The sequence below is a fragment of the Rhincodon typus genome, chromosome 6 (assembly GCF_021869965.1).
Source record: "Rhincodon typus isolate 14 chromosome 6, sRhiTyp1.1, whole genome shotgun sequence".
Classification (NCBI taxonomy): Eukaryota; Metazoa; Chordata; class Chondrichthyes; order Orectolobiformes; family Rhincodontidae; genus Rhincodon; species Rhincodon typus.
This window is the reverse complement of record NC_063337.1, coordinates 44,825,017-44,844,669: the sequence shown is the minus strand read 5'-3', so window position 1 is coordinate 44,844,669 and position 19,653 is coordinate 44,825,017. Positions and strand designations below refer to the sequence as shown.

Below are 19,653 nucleotides of genomic sequence, written 5' to 3'. Positions count from 1 at the left end.
TCGTTTCCATCAAGATAGTGAAGATCATTGTTACTTTTTCTCATCCAGTGCCAAGATCTCTGCCTCTCAGGTCGGCATTAACAGGGCCAAATGCAAAATTCAAATCCTACTTTGTTGCTATTCAATGTATTAAAGTTGAAGGGAAGTCAAGGGGAAACATTTTTTGTTCCAAGTCAGAAATTGGGATCAACAGCTTCAGAGACAGCAGAATCAGCAGCTTCTCAAACAATGTGACAGACCAGGGATAGCAGCTTCATAAACAGAAGAGTGGACCTGCATGAGAAGGGCAGTGGCAGCAGCAGATAAAAACCAGCAACAGAAAGCACCTTCAATTTGTTTCTCACTCACCTTCCTGGAAGAATGCAATCCCCTACTCCCAATTCCTCCACATCTGCTCCCAAGATAAGGCTTTCCATTCCCAAACATCCCAGATGTCCTCTTATTTCAAGGACCGCAACATCCCCCCTTGTGTTCCCCGCACCTCTACCTTCACATTCCCTCCCCGCAACAAAAACAAAGACAAAATACCCGCTTGTCCTCATGTATCACACCTCTAACCTCCGGATTCGACATATCATTCTCCGCCACTTCCACTACCTACAATCTGACGCACAACCAAGGATATATTTCCCTCCCCATCCCTATCTGCCTTCTGTAGGAACTGCTCTCTTCGACTCCCTCGTCCACTCCACACTTCCCACTAGTCCCACCACCCACGGCACCTTTCCCTGCAACCGCAGGAAGTGCTGCCCCTACACCTCCCCCCTCACCTCCATTCAAGGCACCAAACAAACCTTCCACATTAGACAGATATCCGCTACTGTGGTCTATTGCATCTGCTGCGGCCTCCTCTACATTGGCGAGACCAAGCAGAGGCTCAGAGACCGCTTTGCAGAGCGCCTGCCCTCTGTTTGCGACAAACGACAACACCTTCCAGGGCGAACCACTTCAACTCCCCCTTCCACTCTCTGGAGGACATGTCCAGTTTGGGCCTCCTCCAGTGTCACAATGATGCCAGCTAGAAACTGGATGAACAGCACCTCATATTCTGCCTTGGGAGCCTACAGCCCAATGGTCTCAATGTGGACTTTACTAGTTTCAAAATCTCCCCACCCCTGGCCTCATCCCATGACCAACCCTCCCTCTCATCCCCGCTTCCTTGAGCTGACACAACCTGTCTGTCTTCTCTCCCACTATCTGCTCCTCCCACCTCACTGACCAATCCCCACCACTCCCTACCTGCACTCATCTATCACCATCCCACCTACCTACCCCAGCCCCAACCATCCTCTATTTTTTTCCCAGAGCTCCCTTCTCCCTCCTCCATTTCTGAAGAAGGTTCTCCACCCGAAACATCAGCTTTCCTGCTCCTCTGATGCTGCCTGGCCTGCTGTGTTCCTCTAGCTCCACATTGTGTTAACTTGTTTCTACCTGGAACAGTTGAAATGTGACAAGGAAACAGATGGGTGATTGGTGGATATTTCTTCTGTATCTCTCAAATGGCTAATTGGTTTAAATCTAGAGATGTTATTACGTGAAAAGCACAGTTAAGAAATTCATTTTTAAAATGTTTAAGATTTAAATTAGTTCATTAAATAGAATAGGAATGGCTGGGCAGAATGAGTTGCAGCTGTTATACGTGGACCTGGTAGACATTAATGCAATCCATTATGACCATATTTACAGGAAATGTTGGCTACTTGAGAAACTTCACTCAGAGTTGATGAGCTGGAGCCTGAGCTATGGACACTGCAATGCATCAGGCGGTGTGGGGTGGGGAAGAGGTATCAGAGGTATTGACTGACCAGGCTTGAGGGTTGAATGTCCTACCTTTGCTTCAATTTCTTATGTTCTAGTTTCTACCTTTCTAACAAAATAAAACTCTAAATTTCTTGGGTACTTCTTTAAAAACATCAACACTTATTCTAATATTGAAAAGATTAATTGGATATTAAGACATTATTTCATTGCAGGCAGTTCAGAAAAAGTTCAGTATAGAGGTACAGAGGGATTGTTTCATGAGCAAAGATTAAAACAGGTGGGGTCTCTACTTACTGGAGTTTAGATGAACGAGAGGTGATCCATTGAAACATATAGGATTCTTAAGGGGCTTGATAGGGTATGCTGAGAGGATGTTTCCCCTCATGGGAGTTTGACACCGGAGGGAATAGTCTCAGAATAAAGGGATACCAATTTAAGACTGAGATGAGGAAGAATTTCTTCGCCCAAAGGCTTGTGCCTTCGGAATGCTTTGCAACAAAGAGCTGTGGGGACAGAGTCCTTGTGTACGTTTACAGCTGAGATAGATTCATGATCAGTAAGGGAAATCAAGGGAAAAACTGAAAGAACTGCGGATGCTGTAAATTAGGAACAAAAACAAAGTTGCTGGAAAAGCTCAGCAGGTCTGGCAGCATCGGTGAAGGAAAAAACAGACTTAACGTTTCAGGTCCGGTGACCGTTCCGCAGAACTGGGATCGGGGATATGGGAAAACGTAGAAAAGTGGATGTGCGTAATGTTGTATAAGCCATGATCCTCTCAAATGAGCAGGCATGATATCTGAATGGCCTACTCTTGCTCCTATTTCTTATGGTCTTCTTTCTCCCTATGCTGGTTGCTCCACTAACATTAGAGATTTTGTATGTGCATGCCAAGCTGTACCTTTTTTTCCTCTACTAATTTATGTTCTGGAGAGTGGCTGTGGCTTTACTGGGCTTGTTGAATTTGGCAGTCGGCTAGATGTCCACTGCAAAGTAGCGATTAGGGTCTTAACCCAGCACGCGGACCAAAGGCTGGATTGGACAATGTCTGGAACAGGGCTTTGGCAGTCTGAGACTGAGACACGGCGATGGAGGTTCTCCCAATATCTGCACCGATGAGAACAGGGGAGATGGAGCCAGTGCAGGACACGTGTGCCAAAGTAGAGGAGATTGAGCCCTTGTAGTAAGTACAGTCCAAGTATGGCTATGCACTTAATGATGACAATGGTTGATCTTTTAGCTTTACTTCTTACTATTTCAACTTAATACTAAGAAAGACTATTACGTTTAACTTTATTTCTTTTTTTAAATGGTCTACTAAGTGTAACGTTTAGCTTTTAACTTTGTTCCTTACTTCTTTCTACCTTGTTCTTAGGTTTTTGTACCTAGGTACTTGTATCTTTGTATGAAAAGTTTTCAATGTACTCCTGTACTTGAGTACACGTGATAAAAAAGTCTAAATCTAAATCTAAATGGTCTGTTATGCATTAATTTCTGGAATACAAGCTGAGCTGTTTCGAACCTGAAGCGCAACTTCCATGGTCAGATGGACCTAAAGCAGCACTGAAGTGGATTTCCAAAGTCAAGTCCTAGTGCTTACAGCAGAATAACAAGGAAATGAACCTATTTGAAGGACTACATGTCAGCAAAGAAATTAAGTCAAAGCAAATTGAAAGTAGTGTTCTTTTATGAAACAGGAATTATTTTGAACATAAAGATAGATTCACCACATTTAGTTTTCCTTTAATTATTAATTCAGAAGCAACTGGTACATGTACAGTAATCTTACTAACTTCCTCCTGTGCTACGAATTCTAGCATCATATTATCACTCATTGCAGTAATGTGAAGGTATTCACTTCTCACACCAGCCATGTATTCTCTAAATGAGAATGCCAAATTTGTGTTGCTTTGTTTTGTTGTCTTGTCTCAGTGGAAATTTGCTGTCCCTCTCATTTCACATTCTCACTCAAAATGCAAGGACAGGAGACATTTGACTAAATTAATGAAGGCTGAATTTAAACATGTATGTAAGTGCAATGCAGTGCATATCTGATCTCCCAAAATGAAAGTTATTTAATATCAATCATGATTTACAAAGAACTTGTTTTTGTTTTGTTTAATTATGATTTTAGTAAACAAACCATATTTTACTGCAACAGAGATGAACCATTATTTTGTTCAAGTTATATTCACAAGTATAAAGTGCTATGTTTTCAAAGCAAAAACATACAAAAGTCTTCCAGACTTTTGGTTCACTTACAAACACAAAAATTACACAGCATCCACTGAAACAAATAATGACATTATTTTAGCACTTTTATCATTCAGTCTTGTTACATCATAGTTTTCTTTACCACTAATCTTGTGCTGTAAATGGCTTTTGAAAAATTCACATTTTTCATTTATTAAGTTTTGTAAATGTTACAATGTATGATATAGTGCTCTGGTGTTGCAATGATCCTTATAAATTGTACTTTGATCCATGCTTGTGACATGAGGCAATCAGGTTGACATCCAAGAAGAACTGCGGATGCTGGAAATCAGAAACAAAAGTCAGAAATTGCTGGAAAAGCTCAAAACGTTTAGCAGCACCTGTGGACAAAAAGCAGAAGTTAACATTTTAAATCCAGTGATGCTTCTTCAGTTCTGGTACAGAAGAAGTGTCACTGGACTTGAAATGTTAACTCTGCTTTGTCTCCACAGATGCTGCCAAACCTGTTGAGATTTTCTAGTAATTTCTAATCTTGTTTCTGATTTCATGCCAACTTGTTTATTCTTTAAACTAGCATTTCTTTTGCTTAATTATCAGACTCTGCTATTAGCCTTCTCCCTATTCTCTCCTGCCCTACCTAATACTGCATCAGTGTCTCTTACTGGCTGCGAAAGAATGGTCTGACTGTCACTCTAGTTCAAGTTGTGCCAGGCACAATGGTTTGGCTTTTTCAGTCCACAGCACCAAAAGTGGTTTTGTACTCATTATACCAGAGGAAATCAGTGAAAGGAACCAGAACAGTCTTTTTCCACTTTTACTACTTGTCAACATTGTAAACACTTGTCATTTATGGCAAATGTCAGCAGTAGATCATAACCTACTCTTTCCAAATAAATATCTCCAAAATTAGAACGCACAGACAGCAAACATTATAAGTCTTTCACGTTAGCTATCCTTGCAATTCTCTGAATAACACTGCCAATCTTTGCCAAACTGCATTTAATTCTGTGCCATGAACATACATCCAGTACCAATTCAGTTAAGATTATCTCGTCCTCAAAACCCCTTTTTATGGGAAATTTATATGGAGACGAAAAGTATAGCAGAGGTTAATAGTAATAGTTTTCCAAACCTCTAAGGCATATCCATAAGGACTAAATGACCATGAAATGTGTTATAAAATATACATGTTCTGAATGACATTTAAAGGGCCACTAAAGCAAAATGGCTTATACTGGAAAACAAATCTGAGAGATGTTTAAGAAAACAATTAATTATCTTACATTAAACATAGAGCTTTGCTCAGTGCCACAAGCAATCCAGTTTCTGTAATTTGTGCAGTTCAAGACTATACATTCTATAATTCTGAACAGAGTTAACAGTTTGTTACAACTTAAAACTGTAGTATCCTTTAAGAGCCTAATTAAACAATATTTCAAATGCAACACAGCCTATCTGACACCATCTACATCTGCAGAAACACTTATAAACCACAACATTCAACACACTAAGCCCAGTTTCTATTGTTTGGAAATAGGATAACAATTTTAATCCACAGTAAATTTTATTACAAATCAAGTTACTTAATCTGAAGGAAGAAAATTACAGACTTGTCATGGGATTCAGGAAACTATATTACACTAGCAAATAGAGATATGATGTTTAAGTTTCCATAATATATGACTAAAGGCATATTGAGATGTTTTTGAAAACATTCACAGTTAATTCCTATAGCAATAGTACCTACGCTTTCACTTAATTATTGAAATTAATGTCCACCTTAATTTAAGCAGCATTTCAGCTTTGAAAGAAAAGTCGCTGGTATTTTCAGGGCAGTATGAACATGATGTACTGAGCCAGTATGTGGTTCAACAACTTAATGAGCTTCATTTCATTTTTCTAGAAGCTGCACTAAGGGCAACTAAAAGTTAATCCATTTATTGGCAGTATATTTTGCAAGTATCCGTAAAAGAAAAGGACTTCTCTGGAATCTAACTGCAAAAACTAAAAGGAGCAGCCCGATTATGATTATGATTTCTCGGTGCACCATGAAATATAATTTTCCTATTTCACCTCTTAAAACAGATTCCTGAAACAAAATTCATTCCTATAAATTTATATAACATTTTATAAGATTTTATACTGTCCTCCTTTGGGTGTGTGTGCACATGCTTGTCGGGGGGGGGGGGGGGGGGTGGAAGTGGAGACACAAAATAGGTTCTATCATAATATATTTTCTTAAGTGGAGGATGAAAAATTCTATTACAGATATATTTAGTCAATTAGCATCTTTTAAGTTTACAAATGCTATTTCATAATATTTATGTGTTACGTTACTTAGAGAAAGAATGCCCCTCTTAGAACCTGTCTCATTCTAGCCATCTTATCAGCATAACCAATCACCATTATTACATTCAAAGTAGCACATCTGGTCATAACTTACATAACATAGATTTAAACTTGTAATAACCATAGTTACTACTTGTAGTAACCTTTTAATGAAACCAAGGCTGCATTTCAAAGACTAAATTCTTCTACTTTGTTTTAAAATCACTGAAATTACTTTCAATGTTATTCACAGGTATTTGCAATTGAACTATTAGATTAACATTTGGAAGCACTATAATGTCACCACGAACCAGAAACTGAATGCACCAGGTCTCTCAATATTTTACAATGCAGATTTACACTGACACTTGGCATTCCATTACTATTACATAAGTATGACAACAATTTTATAGAACAACAGTCTGCAGGGTTTTCTGTCCTATCTCAATGTTCTCCAGTTGTATGGCAAATTTAATGTATTTCTAAATGCTATAGCAATGAACTAAAATAGAGGACTTTTTCTGTCAATTATGAGTGCCAACTCTAGTGGAAAAATGCAATTTAGGACTAAAACAATACTTCGAGTAGGAGATAAATACAGATAATTAGCATAATTCATTAGAAGGCACCTAACAAATATGCACCAAATATTTCCTTTGCCGACAGTGAAAACGTTCAAGTTGGCAACATTGATTTAATAACTATATTAAGTGTAGTGAAAATAAACTGTTTTATACTACATTCAGCTCTTCTTGGGAATCTCTTATGATGGTTTTATCCAAAAATAGTTGACTTAGGTCTGAGTTTCAATGCATTTTTTGGATCTCTCTGATCACCTATTCCTTGCAGGGAAGGTGGAGAATGAATGACTTGTGTTTTAAATCTTATTCGATTGAATTTTATCTTATTAGTTGAGGTTTTCCGGCTGACTGGTTTTGTAATTGCGCCATCGGTATAAGCCTCTTCTTCAGGAGCACTGGACAGTTTGTGGGTCAGATTGGCAGGAAGAACCTTTGACAGTCTCCAACGTCCACTTTCATTCTGCAACGTGCTTTCAGAATCAGTGTTTCTAGATGCACCGATAAGACCCCTCAACTCTTCAGAAGTATCTTGGCTGAGGTATTGCCACGCCTTCTTACCACTATAATCCCTAATATCAACATCAGCATCATAGGCTCCAGACAACAGTTTCACTACTTCCGCATGCCCATGCATAGCAGCCAAATGCAGAGGGGTGTAACCGCCACTAGACCGAATATTAATATTGATTGGAATGTCATGTTTGGCTGCATAATTGATTAGCATTGCCAGTAATTCTGGTTTACCATGTTTTGCTGCCCAATGAAGGCATGTAAACCCAGTGACAAAATCTTTCCAAGTGATCAGACTGGGATCAGTTGTCAGTAATGCTTTGAGGCTATCCCATCTGCCTTCCGAAGCATGCAACATCCACTCGTGTTCCAAGGGATCAAGTGCTACTGACCCTGTATCTTCATCACCAAGTTTTGAAGTCAAAGAGGAGTCACTATCATTTCGATCAGATCCCAAATCTCCTTGTTTAATATTTAGAAAGGCGGCAGAGTTACTGTAAGCAACACTATGTCTCAGCTGAGGTGAACTGCTAATCATAAGTTCTCTAAAATTTTTCCTACTCGACCTGGGTGTGCTTAACAAGCTTTCACCAGTTGAGCTGGATGCATTGGTCGAGATCTCAATTGTGCTTCCATCATCACAAAGGCTGCTTGATCGATTAACTGCCACGCTTCGTTGTAAACGCTTTCGGGAAGATCTTCGGACATTAATGTCTGGGCTTATCCTGACTTGTGCAGGTGAAAAGTTGCAGTAAGGTATAATTAACATTTTACTTTCATTCTTTGACTTAATATCATGTTCTGTGGAGTCAAGGTTTTCTATTTTTTCGGATTCTGGCGCCTGCTTTGCGGTGCTTTCAGACAAATTCCAGGTTAGAGTGCTTTTTCTATCATCGCCCGGATTGTAGAAACTGCCAAGCAGATCGCCACCATTTTTCGTTTTCTGAACACTGTCACAGAAGTCTTGATGTACCAATGTTTCGTCCAACTCAGTAATTAGTTGGCTGGATTCACTCACCAATTTCGTAGCTTGATTATGCTCGTTTTGGACGTGATTCTTCATTTCTGTGTTCATATTTGACACAGTTGGAGTTCCATTTGACGAAGCAACTTGTGCGCTCGTACCATTTATAGGGGAGTGCCTTGCAACTCGCCTTTCTTCAGCACTGTGCTGGTCCACCGATTCAGTCTGTTGGCTTTCATTGCATTTCTCATCATACGAGTTGACCGAATACCCACCGTCACCTACTGGCGCCGAAAGTACCGATTTAGGCGGATCTGTCAAAGCTTCTGCACCTGCACTTTGTTTTCTCCCTTCTGCAGACGAACCACTGCCGATTGCTCCAGATTGTCTGTCACCATTTTCCACACCGTCGGCTGCACCATCACTGTCTTTCCTACCATGCCCTTTACCATCTGCAGGCACCTCAGACCAGTTAATCTGATGCCGGTACTTCTTCTTCAAACAAACGTATTTCACCCCGTCTTCTTGGACCACCAGCCCCACTTTGTTCACAAACTCTTTGAACAGCCCTCGAGCGTCTGCCCTCGTATTGGGGTTGTTCAGAAAAACTGTGAAATGTTCCAGCAGCACAGCACTCGGCACTTTCCCTCCTCTGTCCGAAAGAAACTGCCACACGGCGTTCACGCTAAATTCCGCTGCCATTACGAAAGTATTTTGTATTAGCAGCGTTTTTTCAACCGACGAGCACAACCTTTGAGCAACATCATCCTATCCGCCTCTTTTCTCTCCCTCTCACTAACGAGCCTATTCTCAAGCTGCTGCGGCTGAGTTTCCCTGTGGTGAGAAGCAAACACTCTCCCACCCCATTATCCCATAGCAACCAATTACTTCCGGTCCCACACCGTCCAGCTGTCAATCAAGCACCAACCATTGGGCCATAGCACAATAGGGGACATAAGGCGGAGAACAAATGCTAAGGCAAAACACTAAATGAGTGGACAGTTTCTAATGTGCATTTTTAACGAACTAGAAATCATTAAAACCGGATGGATCGTAATTGTGTGTGCTTTTGCGGGTCACAATTAATTTCTTGCACTCACGTTTCTGTACTCCATCCCTCGTGTGTTTGGTAGGTCTTGTATTGTGCCCTGATTGAGACGGATCATCTGCGTTCCAGTCCTAACCGTCACCGCCGGCCGATCCTGGTTCGAGCTGTCACCATCAGTCGCTTCCATTCCCGCCCCTCAGTCCCAACCGCCACTCTCTCCTCCTCTCCAACCCAGTCCCTATCGTCACCGCCGGCCGCTCCGACCGGCTCCAGCCCCGTGATGGCTTCGGCAGACATCGTCCGCCAAATGGTGAGCACGTTCTCTTCCCAAGTTTTAATTTGTTTTTTTTCCCCCCCAACAATGTCACTCGTTCGCTTTCGTCACAGGATTGCCGAAACAATTTAGATTTGCCCGGGTCCCTGACTGGGAGTTGTCACCAGTCTGGGTGGGTCAAGGGAGAAAAAGAAGTGGTCGCGTCGGGGTTGTTTAACTTTTTTCCCCTTCTTAGTTTTCGTTTCCGAGACGGTTCCCGGTGGTGATAACGAGTTAATCGCCGAAGATGCGGCTAAGGTCGCGCCAGTTGTTCAAAACCCAAGCGGTGAGTTTTGTAAAAAGAGTTTGTGATCGGTGCCCCGGCTCAGGGCATTCCACAGGGAGGGGTATACCATGCTGTAAGGCTCTGGGAAATGTACGCAGCCCTTCCAGTGAAATGGGGTGAGGGAGGAGATACATTTCATTGAATCTGTACTCGTTTAGATTTCCTGTGCAGTTTTACGCAAGATTCCTTTCCATGTGAGTAGTCAAATTTTAAGGTTCTTTGTGGGATGGGTGGCGGAAATAAATCAGTCATTAACCAACCAGTGTTCGTGTTTCCCGATAATGATCGGAATGTTTCCGACAATTCCTGACTGAGGCGGTGCTGATATTCCTGTGGAATGTGGCTCTGTGGGGGGAAATGGGGTGAGGCTTCGTCTCCACTCTTCAAGTTAGTCGGGTTCATGGGTCTTTTAGCAAAATGTACTGGTTCGTTTTCGGCCAATTATTGAATCGAACCTGTTAATGGAAAGCAACTTTGGGTCTTTCTTTTTAATCAACGTGGTTTGCTTCCCAACTCCACTTATCCCCGGTTTTGACATCTGTGTTGGCGTTTGCTCGCAAGTTGAGCAAGCTAACAAATGTCCTGATCCACAGTATGGAGAGTTGCTCGTGTGCAGATCAAATTTTATTTCTTAAATTATTTATTGTTGACAAGCTGATTAAATATGCGAATGATTGCACTAGCTATGAGCCAAAGGCAAGCATATTAATTTAGGCCACAGATCAGCCTGATCCCAGGAAGTGATGGAACAGGCTCGAGATTCTGGCTGAATGGCCTACTCCTGTTCCTATGTGGCTGCCGCTTCAGAACTGGAGATACCACGTAGCGTGGATTTGTTGTCTGATCCATGCACGTGCTAGGGCCTTACATAATCCGGAAGAAAGCTGAAGTACCATGCCAGAGCAGCCCTACCTTGAGCCCAAGGTTTCAGTCTATTCCCAGAACTTGTTGTGAAAGTACATAGTATTGTTATTTGAGAGCTTGGGTTCTAAAGTGGAAGAAACATTATATTTTAGTTAGTCACATAGCATGTTAACAGACTGTTCAGTCCAATTCGTCCATGTCAACCAAGTTTCCCAAACTAAACTAGTCCCACTTGCTTGAGTTTGGCCCATATCCCTCTAAACCTTTTGTATTCATGTACCTGTGCAAATATCTTTTAAATGTTGTAACTATACCTGCATCTACCACTTGCTCTGACAGTTCATTTCCTCTGTGTGAAAAAATTGCCGCTTACGTCCCTTTTAAATCTTTCTCCTTTCACCTTAAAAGCATGCTCCCTAGGTTTGAAACCGTCCCCCCTCCATCTTAGGGAAAAGACCTTTTGCTATTCATCTTGTATATGCTGGCCATGATTTTATGAACATTTATAAGGTCACCTCTCAACCTCCTACACTCTAGTGGAAAAAAGTCCCAGCCTGTCCTTATAACTCAAACCCTCCAATGTCAGCAACATCCTGGTAAATCTTTTCTGAACCTTTCCCAGTTTAATAATATCCTTCCTAGCGCAGGGTGACCAGAACTGTACACAATACTTCAAAATGGCCTCACCAATGTCGTGTACAATCTCAACATGATCTCTCAACTTCTACACTTAATGGTCTTTTTCGTTCTGTGAAGATCTGACTTTGTTTTACAAGTTACAAAGTAATTGAGTTCAGAATAGCATTTGCAAAAAGTTCTGTGATTTCAACTAAGCCACCTCAGGTGATAGTTGCTATGTTGTTTGCTGACTTGAGTTTAGGACCACCAAGGGTCCAGAAGCAATTGTGATTATTAAAAGTTTCCAAGCAATCAGGGCTGGGGATAAGTCACTGAGAAGAAAGCTTCAGTAGCAGGATGTTGCAAGTGTATCAGAGAGGAAGGCATCATACAAAGCCATTGAAGACATGAGTTTAGCATGCTAAGTAATAGTGAGCTGAGTAAGCAGTTTATTTTAAGGTTCTTAGGGGAGTGAGATATTAACTGAAGAAAGTAGGATATAATGACTGCATGGTGCTTTGTCGAAAGGAAATTGATTACAATTGACAACCGAGCACAACTTTTGTATGAGATAAGGTTGATTCTTTCACTGAGGTTTGTGTGTCTGTAAAGGTATTGCAGCAATACAAGCAAATCTTTTTTCTAATGTTTGTAATGAGATTTGTTCACATAGTTGTCTAATGTAATATAGTTGATGTTTTATGTAATAAACTTCTGTTAAAAGCAAACTGGCAGCTTCTTGTGAACATGTTTAACATCTGACCTCCATGATAAACAAAAAGAAAACTAAAACTTAGTCTGTTATGCTAGGTTTTGTTCTAAGATCTGAATTTTCCAGTGTGACCATCAGCTTGAATCATAACATTGACAACAGTGAATACTTTCACTTCTATGAGCAGCACACAGTTGAATTGCCCATATTGGCAACAAATCACATGAAATGTCAAAGCAACTCCAAAGCTTTTGGCAGATTTCAAGCTTCATGAAGAGGAGTAAGACTGCCTCTCAAACTGAAAGTCTACAAACCAATAATATTCAGGAACAAAAACAAAGTTGCTGGAAAAGTTCAGCAGGTCTGGTAGCATCTGTGAAGGAAAAAACAGAGTTAAAGTTTCTGGTTCGGTGACCCTTCCTCAGAACTGAAACATTAACTCTATTTTATCCTTCACGGATGCTGCCAGACTTTTACTGAGTTTTTCCAGCAACTTTGTTTTTGTTCCTGATTTACAGCATCCGCTGTTCTTCCGGTTTTTATAAGGCAATAGTTTTGTCCACTTTTTAGGACACATAAGAAATAGACTAGTTACTAGCTAAGAATCTCAACCACTTTTGTTCAAGTTATCTCTGGAGAAGCTGAAGATGAGGTAGCAGGACAAAAGGCCAGACATTAGCTGCTCTCTGACTATCAAGGTGTCTTGCTTACTGTATTGAGATAGCCACAGTTGAATTCACGTAGCTTAAATGCTTGACACTCACCAAAGCAAATCTTCTGTGGACAAGTTGAGCCTGGGGCACACTCTGTTGTCTCTTGAGGGAAGTGATAAAGAGCAATCAGTACCATTTTTAGTTTTGGTGTCAACTTTGAGTCCTGAGAGAAGATTGCACAGGATCACTGCACCTGGTGCAACAAAATTGAACATTATACAGGCTTCTTCAAAAGCAACTATTAAAAGAAAATGCAAACAGTAGCACTTTTACTAGAAATCTGGAGCCAGCATTCCTCCAAAACTTTGTCGTCTGCGATGTCTTGCCCTGTTTACAGCAGAACCTTGTATATGCAATTTGGCCTTAGTAGTCACTGGAATCCTATCAGCACTTCAGATAATGAACATGTTTGTCTTTAAAGGTGCAAATGACCTACGAAATTGTACTTGAAACATAGTGCAACTATGTAGAAGCATGCTGGTAATTTAAAACTTATTTTTTTGGACAGACACGTGAACATGAAGGGAATAGAGGGATATGGAACACTTGCAGGCAGATAGAATTAGTTTAAAATAGCAATGTGGTCAGCACAGACATCGTGGCCAAAGGGTTTATCCCTGTGCTGTGTAGTTCTATGTTCTAAGTTCAATATTCTAATGTCCTAATGGCTTTTTATTTGTTAACAATGTGGGAGAGTTATTGGCAACATCAGCAATTGTTGTCCATTTCCTAATTGCTCCTGAGATTGACCCACCTACTTGGAACACCGCATCTTGAACTGCTGCAGTCACTGTGGAGCAGGTACACCAACAATGCTGTTAGGAAGGGAGCTTCAGGATTTTGACCCAGTGCTTGAAAGAGCAGCAATATAGTTCCAAGGCAGGATGGTGTGTAGCTTGGAGGGGAGCTTGCATATGGTGGTATTCTTAGACCAGTGCATTGACTAATTTGTGTGCAGCAAGTTGCACAAGCAGCCAATGAATGACCAGGTAATGTGTTTGAGTTGGGGTGGAGGGAGTACAGTGTGTAGAATGCTGGCCAGAACCCTTACTTTTTTTGCATAGTTCATTGGAATCTTTTATAAAGCCTGTTCCTACCTACAATAGGATCCAACTTTGCTCACTGTGGAGAAGATTTCCCATTCCCTTCCAGCTCAAAGGAAATTTTTTTAATGAGCACAGATAGCTCATTTGGTAGAGCATCAGACTTTTAATCTGAGGGTCCAGGGTTCAAGTCTCTGTTTGGGCAGATCTTTCAAATCCCCTTTCAATTGTTTTTATGCTGTATGACACTATAGGCAAATAGGACTAATTCAGTTTAGGAAACCTGGTTGGCGTGGGCAAGATGGACCAAAGGGCCTGTTTCCATTCTATATGAATGAATGATTTTATTGTCATCCATATTTTACACTGAAAAATGCAGTAAAATACATCACAGAGCTTCCACTGTCACCATGATTGCACTGCCATTTCAATAGTTTAAGAGTAATAGAAAAAGACTTGTAACTCATGACTCTATGACTTTAAGAGATTTAGCCACTTACAATTATCCCTAGCCTAGTGCTTACTCTTGCACTCAAATAACCCAAAACATAGAAGTTAGATTCTAACTCTTAAGCATACTGGTATTTGATATGAAGGAATGGATTCAGGTTTCACACTAGGCAGTAATTTGTGTGTGCACTTTTGTAAATCTTATTGCCTGTTCCCACTTGCATACATACAAACATGCTGTCTCCTTTTGGGAAATAGTATGATCAAATGTATTGTATACTTCATTGTCTCCACCCCCTTCAAAATTTATACTTTGATCTCAACGATCCAAGACAACTTTTGATATCTGCCTCTGAGCGATGATGTCTTGGAGAGGTCGAGGACAAAATTTATTTGGTTCAAGGTGAGAAACAAACAGTATGAAGCAACTGGGTGTATTCACCAACTAATGAGAGATATTCAGGAATAAACTTGCAAGGTGATTGGCTCAACAACCAGAGGATACTAAGTTAAGGTGTTTGGCCAAAGCATCAGTGATGACATAGCAAAACATCTCTCATGCAGTGCCTGAGAGAAAGTTTTACAACCATGCTTTTCAAGAAATTTATAGGATGTGGGAAAGGGTATGTGAATGGAACTTTGTGTTGCTCTTACTGTGAGCCAGCACAGGTGAGAGCTGCATGGCTCCTCTGCAGTAACCATAATATGATTAGGTTATTCGCTGTTCTAGAAACAATGGAAAAGTGAATGTTTCTTTTTAAAGGATGTGATGAGTAAATATTGGTACTCAGAAGGACTTGGCGACCTTTAAGATGTGCATTACAGAAATTTAACATCCAAACTTAGCTACTGATATGGGATGACAAATGGAATGCTAACATTTATTGCAGGAGGGTAAAGTATAACTAAGGTGTCAGTTGTGGTTTTATTGCAAATATTCTTGCATTGGGAGTTAAGAGGTTATTGATTCACATGTCTCTTAGGACAAAAACCTAGAGTGCACTGTAATGCTGTAGGCCGATGGTGCTCTTCTGTTTTTCAGATGTGGCATTAAACTGAGGCCCTATGTGCTTCTGGAGGCAAAATATCCCTTGGAAATTGTTATATTGCTGTTTGTGGGACAAACTTGGTGTTGCTGTTGCTACATCATGACTGATTATAGCTAATGAAATGCTTTTGAAGCATTATACCATGTTAATAAAATAATCTGTGAATGACCTGTGGTTGTGAAATATGGTGTATAATTGTCTCTTTCTCTTCTGTGGGACTTTTCATAGTGATGACAAAAAAAGCAATATCTGAAAACGATGACTGATAACAAAAATTATCCACTATACAAGCTTTGCATGTTAGTAATACCAATAATCTTGAGGCAACTGGTGTCATATGCTACATGTATGCATAAAATACTAAATGGTAGTGGTTCCTGGTTGCAATCTGAAATATATATGATCACTGCTGCAAGAAGTCAGTCTCTGTTGTGTTGCTAATATGGAGTGGCAGTGGTTGTCATGATACCATTTTTAAACAGTAATCATTATGTTCATTTTGCTCAAACAAGGGATAATTGCAGTGAACCTTAATTCACTTCTCATGTAACTGTGAAAATACAATTTATTTTAGCCAGTGTGTTGTGTCCTTGGTGGATATTAGGTTGAATCCTTATTGCAGTCAGATCAAAACTGCTTGCTTTTTTCCCAGCAGAAATTAAAAATAATGGGGGAAAAAAAAATGGAGTAAGAATTTTATGCCAGGTACAGAGGTGGCAGCCAGATCTTGGGCACCAAGAATTAATTTTAAGTTAATTGGACTTTGTCAAGATTCAAAAGAGTAATTATTATTATCGGGGACTCTGCTATCAGATGCAGACAGGAGATTCTGCAGCCATGAACGTGAACTCAGGATGGTATGTTCCCTCCCTGGTGCCAGGGTCAGGGATGCCTCAAAATGGTTGCAGCATGTTATTAAAGGGGAGAGTGACAAGCTGGAAGTTGTACACATTTATAAGGATGACATAATTCAGTGGCTGAAGAGATGGTGCAATAGGAAAGGATTTGGATTTTTGGATCATTGTGATCTCTTCTGGGACAGAAAAAACCTGTTCAAAAGGGACGGGTTTCACCTGAACTAGAAGGGGGCCAACGTCCTGGCGGAGAGATTTGCTAGTGCTATTTGGGAGCCTTTTAAACTAGTTAGGAGGTGGCGGGGTGGGGGTAGATCCTAAGTAGTGAGAATAGAAAGACAGATGCAGAAGGATCTGAATTTAAAAAAGAGTAAGTTAATTAGAAAAGACAAGCAAGAGCAAATCCAGCCAATGAGGTAACTCTGAATTAAGCTGCATTTCTGCCAAAGTAAGGGATCTTACAGGTAAGGCAGATGAATTCAAGATGTGTATAGGAACATGGGACTAGGACATCATAGCTATTACATAGCTGAGGGAGGGACAGGACTCTCGGCTCTGTGTTCTGGGGTTTAGATGCTATAGGAAGGATAGAAAGGGAGGGGTGGCATTTTTGATTAAGGAAAACAATTACTGCTGTACTTAGGATATTTCTGAGGGATTGTCTAGTGAAACTATATGGGTGAAACTCAGAAATAAGGGGATGATCACCTTGATGGGATTGTATTATCAGCCTCCCAAAAGTGAAAGGGAAACTAAGGAACAAATATGTAGAGAGATCTTGGATACAAGAATAACAGGAATGCATAGTGGGAGATTTAACTTTCCTAGCATAGACTGGGATTGCGGTTTTGCGGTTGGATGGTGAGGAGTTCATTAAATGTATTCAAGAAAATTTTCTTTATCAATATGTAGTCGTATATACCAGAGAAGAGGCAAAACTTTACCTTCTCTTGGAGAAAAAAGGTAGGGCAAGTGGTACAGTGGTGCAGTGGTTAGAACTGTTGCCTCACAGTGCCAGGGACCTGGGTTCAGTTCCAGCCTCGGGCAGGTTAGGTGGATTGGCCATGCTAAATTGTCCATGTTGGCCAGTAGGTGGATTAGCCATGGGAAATGCAGGGTTAGACGGATGGGGTGCATCTGGGTGGGAGGACTGCTGTGGACCTGATGGGCTGAATGGTCTGTTTCCACACTTTGGGATCATATGATTCTGTGAAGTGACTGAAGTACTAGCCAGGGAGCACTTTGGGACCAGTGATCATAATTCTGTTAGTTTTAAAATAGTTATGGAAAAAGATAAGCCTTAGTTAAATTTCTTTAATTGGAGTAAGGCAAATTTTGATGGTAAATTGCTGGAATAGACTGTTCACAGGTAAATGGGCGACTGGCAAGTTGGAGGCTTTCAGAAGTGAGATAATGAAAGTTCAAAGGTATTATGTTCCTGTTAGAATGAGGGAGTAAGATGGGTAAGAGTAGGAAAAGATGGATGAATAGAGATATTGAAGTTCTAGTCAGGAATGAGAAGGAGTCATACATTAGGTATAGACCATTGGGATCAAGTGATACTCTTCAAGAGTATAAGTGTGAGGGGGCATCCCATACAACGGGATATGAGAAAGCCTTGGCAGATAAGGTTAAGGATAATCCAAAGAGATTCCTGAAGTACATTAAGAACAGGAGAGCAACTAGAGAGGGAATAGGACCCTTAAAGAACAACAAGGAGCCACAAGAGATGGGAGAGGTACTAAACCAATAATTACTGTGGTGGAAAAAATGGAGGCTAGGGATCTCTGGGAAATAAATATTGTCTTGAAAGCAGTCTTCATTACAGAAGAGGAATTCTGGAGGTCTTAGAAAACATAAAGTTGTATAAATCTCCAGGACTTGATCAAGTGTATCCCAGGACATCGTGGGAAGTTAGAAATTGTAGGGTCCCTAGAAGAGATTCTGTGAAGTGACTGAAGTACTAGCCAGGGAGCACTTTGGGACCAGTGATCATAATTCTGTTAGTATCATCTACAGCCACGGATGAGATGTCAGAGGATTGGAGGGTGGCTAATGTTGTGCCTTTCTTAAATAAAGGCTGTAAACAGCCTGGGAACTATAGACCTGTGGGTGTGACATCAGTGATGGGGATTCTGAGAGGATTTACATGTATTTGGAGAGGCATGGACTGATTAGGGATAGTCAGCATGGCTTTGTATTTGGGAAATTGTCTCTCAAACTTGAGTGTTTTGAGGGCAGAGTGGTAGACATTGTCTACATGGACTTTTAGTAAAGCCTTTGACGAGGTTCCAGACGGTAGACTGATTCAATAAAGTTAGATTGCGTGGGATTCAGGGAGAGTTAGGCAATTGGATACAAAATTAGCTTGACTGTATAAAATAGATGGTGATGGAGAGTTGTTTTTTGGACTGGAGCCTTGTGACCAGCGGTGTTCCGCTGATGCTGGGTCACTTTTGTTTGTAATTTATATAACTGATTTGAATGATAATTTAGGAGGCATGGTTATTAAGTTTGTGGATGACACCAAAACTGGTTGTTTAGTCGACAGTGAAGAAGATTGTCTAAGATTACAAAGGGATCTTGATCTATGGGCTGAGGAGTAGCAGGATTTTAGTTTGGATAGATGCGAGATTGCATTTTTGTAAAATAAATAAGGCAGGACTTATACAGTTAATGGTAGGACCGTTGGTAATGTTGTCCAACAGAGCTAGTGGTTTAGGTACAAGGTTCTTGGAAAGTTACATCACAGGTAAACCGGGTGGATAAGAAGGTGATGAGCATGCTTGCCTTCATTGCTCAGACCTTTGAGCATAGGAGTTGGGACATTATGTTGAAGTTGTATAGGACATTGGCAAGACCACTTTTGGAGTACCGCATACAGTTCTGGGGTCCCTGCTATGGCAAGGATATTATTAAATTGGAAAGGGTTCAGAAAAGATTTGCTAAGATGTTGCCAGGACTGGAGGGTTTGAGTTATAAGGAAAGGCTAGATAGACTGGGACTTTTTTCTCTGGAGCATAGGAGATTGGCTGTAACCTTTATTAGAAGTTTATGAAATCATGAGGGGCATAGATAAGTTAATAGCCTAAGCTCTTTTCCTCAGGTCAATGAGTTCAAAACTAGGAGGCATATTTTTTTAAGGTGAGATGAGAAAAATTTAAAAGGGACTTGAGAGGCAACTTTTTCATACAGAAGATAGCAAGAACTGCAGATGCTGGAGTCCGAGTCAATACAGTGTGGAGCTAGAGGAACACAGCAGGTCAGGCAGTATCAGAGGACCAAGAGAGTTTGACGTTTTGAGTCAGGAGCCTTCATCTGGACTCTGATGCCCTGAAGGTACTGACC

The 19,653-nt window shown here is 40.7% G+C and overlaps 2 protein-coding genes and 1 non-coding gene across 4 annotated transcripts in view; 2 read left to right on the top strand and 1 right to left on the bottom strand.

The window, feature by feature from the left end:
* Positions 1-4,432: 4,432 nt before the first annotated feature.
* sowahca (sosondowah ankyrin repeat domain family Ca) lies at positions 4,433-9,271 on the bottom strand. The gene has a single exon (XM_020511684.2). The coding sequence runs from the start codon at positions 9,055-9,057 to the stop codon at positions 7,075-7,077; it is 1,983 nt and encodes a 660-aa protein (XP_020367273.2). The 5' UTR covers positions 9,058-9,271; the 3' UTR covers positions 4,433-7,074.
* A 225-nt stretch (positions 9,272-9,496) lies between these two features.
* LOC125483366 (septin-6-like) overlaps positions 9,497-19,653 on the top strand; it is a 44,672-nt gene continuing 34,515 nt past the window's right edge. Inside the window, exon 1 of one of the 2 annotated variants that reach the window (XM_048598323.1) lies at positions 9,497-9,713. In XM_048598323.1, the coding sequence (XP_048454280.1) occupies positions 9,684-9,713 (30 nt within the window). In that variant the 5' untranslated portion in view covers positions 9,497-9,683. Of the gene's footprint in view, positions 9,714-9,786; positions 10,003-19,653 lie in introns of those variants that run through there. The other variant, XM_048598322.1, reaches the window with a different exon arrangement.
* trnak-uuu lies at positions 14,085-14,157 on the top strand. The gene has a single exon. It is a non-coding gene; the product is annotated as a tRNA-Lys (tRNA).